The sequence below is a fragment of the Alosa pseudoharengus genome, unplaced genomic scaffold, assembly GCF_046254945.1.
Source record: "Alosa pseudoharengus isolate Yale_2024_CS ecotype anadromous, Long Island Sound unplaced genomic scaffold, YU_APseudo_1.1 YU_APseudo_1.1_scf_20, whole genome shotgun sequence".
Taxonomy (NCBI): domain Eukaryota; kingdom Metazoa; phylum Chordata; class Actinopteri; order Clupeiformes; family Clupeidae; genus Alosa; species Alosa pseudoharengus.
The window spans coordinates 29,634,463-29,639,462 of NW_027468664.1; the positions used below are offsets into that span (position 1 = coordinate 29,634,463).

At 44.0% G+C, this 5,000-nt stretch overlaps 1 protein-coding gene across 1 annotated transcript in view; it reads right to left on the bottom strand.

Annotated features, from left to right (window-relative positions):
- Positions 1 to 5,000, bottom strand: part of lamb1b (laminin, beta 1b) — a 35,691-nt gene that overhangs the window by 25,238 nt on the left and 5,453 nt on the right. The window contains exons 7-11 of the mRNA XM_076297043.1: positions 4,971 to 5,000; positions 4,564 to 4,684; positions 3,366 to 3,554; positions 831 to 1,007; positions 341 to 453 (exon numbers count right to left, since the gene is read on the bottom strand). The exon at positions 4,971 to 5,000 is cut by the window's right edge and continues 173 nt beyond it. Of these exons, the coding sequence (XP_076153158.1) occupies positions 341 to 453; positions 831 to 1,007; positions 3,366 to 3,554; positions 4,564 to 4,684; positions 4,971 to 5,000 (630 nt within the window). The remainder of the gene's footprint in view (positions 1 to 340; positions 454 to 830; positions 1,008 to 3,365; positions 3,555 to 4,563; positions 4,685 to 4,970) is intronic.

Below are 5,000 nucleotides of genomic sequence, written 5' to 3' on the forward strand. Positions count from 1 at the left end.
AAACACGTGCACTTTCACAAGCGCACACACACACACACACACACACACACACACACACACACACAAACACACACACACACACACACACACACACACACACACACACACACACACACACACATAACAAACTAACATTGATAGCAGTTACCCCCCCTCCCACAAACACACACACACACATACATACACATACACACACACACACACACACACACACACACACACACACACACACACACACACACACACGTACATGCACTCACTCACACACAAAAGCATGCATTCCCATACACACATGTGAGCATAAACATGCACACACACACATACACACACACACACTAACCTGACACTGATCGCAGTTCTGGCCCATGACGAGCCGTTTGCAGTAGCAGCTTCCTGAGTTGGTGTCACATGGGTTTGATCCAGGAACCGTACCCAGTGGGTTACAGGTGCATTCTGGGAAAAAAGCCCCCAAACAAAACAATCGCATGGTAAGACAAACAGGATGTGGGGGAACTCCAGGGAGTTCAAACAGACACGCATAGACCTTCCCTTATACAGTGCTCTGCATTGTTAATATCTGTACGTGTGTGTGTGTGTGTGTGTGTGTGTGTGTTGTTGTCTGTGTTGTTTGAGGTAGGGTATGATTGTGTTCACCCTGCCAAAGGCTGTATGTACTGTTCATTTGTGGCAGTGGACTAGGGAGAGCACGGAACCAGATGATGCACATTCAAAATCCGCTCACACCGTATTGTCTCTGTGGACACTGATCACACCTCTCTCCCTCCAAGTTCTGTGAGTGTGTGTGTGTGTGTGTGTGTGTGTACACTTACGTTGGCAGCCCTCTGGTGTTTCGCTCAGGCCGAAGTGTCCAGGGCGACACTGATCGCACCTCTCTCCCTCCACATTCTGCTTGCAGCGGCATTGACCAGCGATCAGACTGGCGAGCACGTCCGTCGTTCCATCGCACAGACCCCCGTTCAGAGAGCCACGAGGGTCGCAGATGCACGCTGACACACACACACAACACGACACAACACCGTCAGATACACACTGGTATACTACACACACATGTATGCACAAATGCACTAACACACACAAACACACCGTCATAGATGTCGGGGTCCCCTCTTACAAACACACTAACATTCATAGGATGTTGGGGTGCCCACTCATACACATAAATGTTGGGGGTCCCCTCTCCTACACATAAACCCATTCACGTTCACAGATGTTGGGGTCCCCTCTCCTACACATAAACCCATTCACGTTCACAGATGTTGGGGTCCCCTCTCCTACACATAGACCCATTCACGTTCACAGGTGTTGGGGTTCCCCTCAAACCCACAAACAACTAGATGTACCGCAGAGCGGTGCAAAATATGACCGCCGCCCAGTCCAGCACATTTTTTCCACAAAAAGAAATCACGCTGAAAGGCCTATATGATTCTAACTGTCTCACTAAATTGCATTATCCACACTCAATTCTCACTGGTATCTGCTAGACAACAAGTACCAAAACATGATTAGTTCATAGATTTCACATGTAAAATTTATTTTATACAACCCCACCTCCATCTTGCCTGTTCTTAATTCTGAGAAATTCTTGATTGTTTGTGTTATGTTTATGTTATGTGTGTGTGTGTGTGTGTGTGTGTGTGTGTGTGTGTGTGTGCGTGCTTGTGTGTGTGCGTGCTTGTGTGTACATATGTCTACTGTGTGAGTATGTGTCATACGTATGATTACTGTGAATGTATGTGTGTGTGTGTGTGTGTATCTGTTTGTGCACATGAAATGGGTAAACATGACCCCTGGAGGCAAACATACGGAAAAAAATGGTCATCCTAGGCCCTACAGTTCTCAAGATATTCATAGAGAACTGTGCCTGCCCTACCCTCCTTTCGGGGGGTCCAGTCCAGCGGGGGGGCTACAGATCAAAAAGAAAAATGACTGTTCCATGCTATCCATGTGGGGGTACATGCCCACCAAGTTTTGTGTACCCCGGTCTTTCAGTGTCCCGGGAATCCTTGTTGGTGTACGTCACTAAATGTACACATCAATTATTTTATTGTAAGGCCCCCCATGAACGGAAGTACACAAAACTTGGCATGCATTCGGAGGGTGTCATACTGATCCTACACTTTTAATTTCGTGCAGTTTTGACCTTGTCAGCCAAAGATATTGTGATGAAAACACCTAATTTTTTGCTTTTTAATTTTTAACTAGGTGGCGCTATACATGAAATAAGTGGTAATGGGATGGGTTGACATGCCCCCTTAAGACCAACATACATAAAAAAGGTGGACCTCCTAGGCCCTACGGTTCTCGAGATATTCACCGAAAACTGTCTCCGGCCACCTACAGGCCAGTTGGTGTATAGTAACATAAATTAATTTATTGTGTGGCCCCCCATGAACGGAATTCCACAAAACTTGGCGTGCATACAGAGGGTGTCATAATGATCCTACACTTTCAATTTCATGCAGTTTTGACTATGTTAGGTCACAGATACCTTCAATTACAACAGCTCATTTTTAATTATATAATATAGATATTGGGGTGCCCCCTCAAACCCACTCACGTTAAAGTTTTTCTCAGTCGCTTTGGTGCTTTTTTCAGATCAGAATGAAAATTCTCATAACTATTAGTTCAACCTCCACAACATTTAGTCATTTGTGCACATCATAGTAGCAATTTCTCCTTCCTCTGAACAAATTGCAAATACTTTTGGACATGTATCAGTTGCTTTCATACAATTCTCTGCTGTTTTTTAACATTATCATTTGCTTATGTCATTCAAAATGAACTATACTTATGAATGCTGAATAGTCATCCCAATAAAACTAATAGTCTTCATTTCATTGCTTGAGTCATTACATACAAAATTGTTGAACTAGTTATCAAATTCTGTCACAATGCTGTAGAATTGCAAAGAGCATACAGTAAAAATGTACGTATTCAGTGTCTTGTACTCACTTACTCACCTAACTACAGCAATGTGTAACTTTACTGTAGTTTTCAAATGGCTGTACAAGTACTGTATAGTGCTGTCTTGAGCATGTTCAGGTAGTGTCACCGAGTTCTGACCTTTTTTTGCATTGGAAAACACTGAGAGAACTGTCATAATGAAAACATGACAAAGCCATTTGACTATCTTGTTCATAAACGATGCACACCCACTCACGTTCACAGATGTCGGGGTTCCCCGCAAACCCAATCACGCTCACAGATGGGGTTCCCCTAAAACCCACTTATGTTCACAGATATTAGGGTTTCCTTCAAACCCACACACGTTCACAGATATTGGGGTGCCCCCTCAAACCCACACACGTTCACAGATATTGGGGTGCCCCCTCAAACCCACTCACGTTCACAGATGTTGGGGTCCCTGATGTGGCGCTCGGGGTGCTGGTAGTAGAAGGGCTTGCAGAGCTCACACTGACGGCCCATGGTGTTGTGCTGACACTCGTCGCACACCCCCCCACTGACGTTGCCGGTGGCCAGGTACGCCGCCATGTCAAAGTGGCACGTGAATGCATGATGGTTACACTCACACCCTGGAGACACAGACACACTATAAGGGTCAATGGGAAAGGGTAAGGACATGTGAATAAATGGATCTGGTTGTAATAATGTGAGTGTGTGTATGTGTGTGTGTTTTGCTTGTGTCTATGTGTGTAGATAGATAGATAAATAGATAGATAGATAGATAGATAGATAGATTCTTTAATGTGCCCAGGGGGATAATCGTTTCCACACCTCATTCCATGTGAGTATTTCAGTGGGCTTTTCTCAATATGCGTTCTTTTCTATACTTGTGTTCTCATGAACTTGAAAATCGTTCTGAAACGTCATCAATCACCGCCGAAGTACTGTTCCAATTCACAAGTTCGCATTTATTCAAGAACGCATAACATTCCCGGAAGTGTTCTCGAATCGTTGGTTTTAGCAAGGATGCATCGGGTGGTGACTTGGTGGATTGAAGATTCCACAATGCATTACGTCAGCTCAGCCGTGACACTCACATAAGAGAAATGGCAGCATTGATACATAATAGGCCTACCTATCATAATTGCTGCTACAATCCGATCCATTTTTAGGCTATAAACGGTAGGCTACAGGCTTCACAACTAACTGTCACTTAAACTGCGAACTTCAAACGTTGGTCCCGCCATCGGCAAGTGAATATATTCTTATTAATATTTAATTTAAAAAAATCAATGAGAAACAAACTTAAACAAGCTGGTGAATTATATATTTTATTGTAAATGTCAGAAATACTGGGTAGACTCTCTGTTCCGAGAGAAGCTGCCGTTGGCAAGAACGCTGCTGTCTCAAACTGCAAATTGAGCGTCCTGTGTCCTCGCGTTCTCCAGAGTCTGGACTCACGATCTTAAATTTTCAAGTTCGAACTTTCAAGAACGGGAGACCGTTCTTTAGCGTACTTTGTATTGAGAAAAGCCCAGTATCTCTTTCAGAGTTGAGTGTGTGTGTGTGTGTGTTTGTGTGTGTGTGTGTGTGTGTGTGTGTGTGTGTGTGTGTGTGTGTGTGTGTGTGTGATCTTACTCTTGCATGCATTGGTGTTTAGACCCAGAGCAGGTTTCCATGGATGGTCATGGTAGAAGTCCTGACACTTCTCACAGTTCAGACCGGTAGTATAATGGTTACACATGCAGTGACCATGGACCTGAGAAAACACACACGCGTACGCACACACGCACACACGCACGCACACACACACACACACACACACATACATACAGACACACAAAGAAACACAGACATACATGAACACACATAGTCAAGATAATGAAATATATTATCCAAACAAAATACAACATGACGTATACAAAATGAACGAGTTGCATATATACAAAACACAACATCTCATCTCTGTTGTTATTGCATCTGATATCATCACACTCGTAACATCATCAATATGGTTTGATGATTTTTTTGGGGGGGGGGCTTACCATGCCCTCAGCGTCCCCCTCATTCTGACC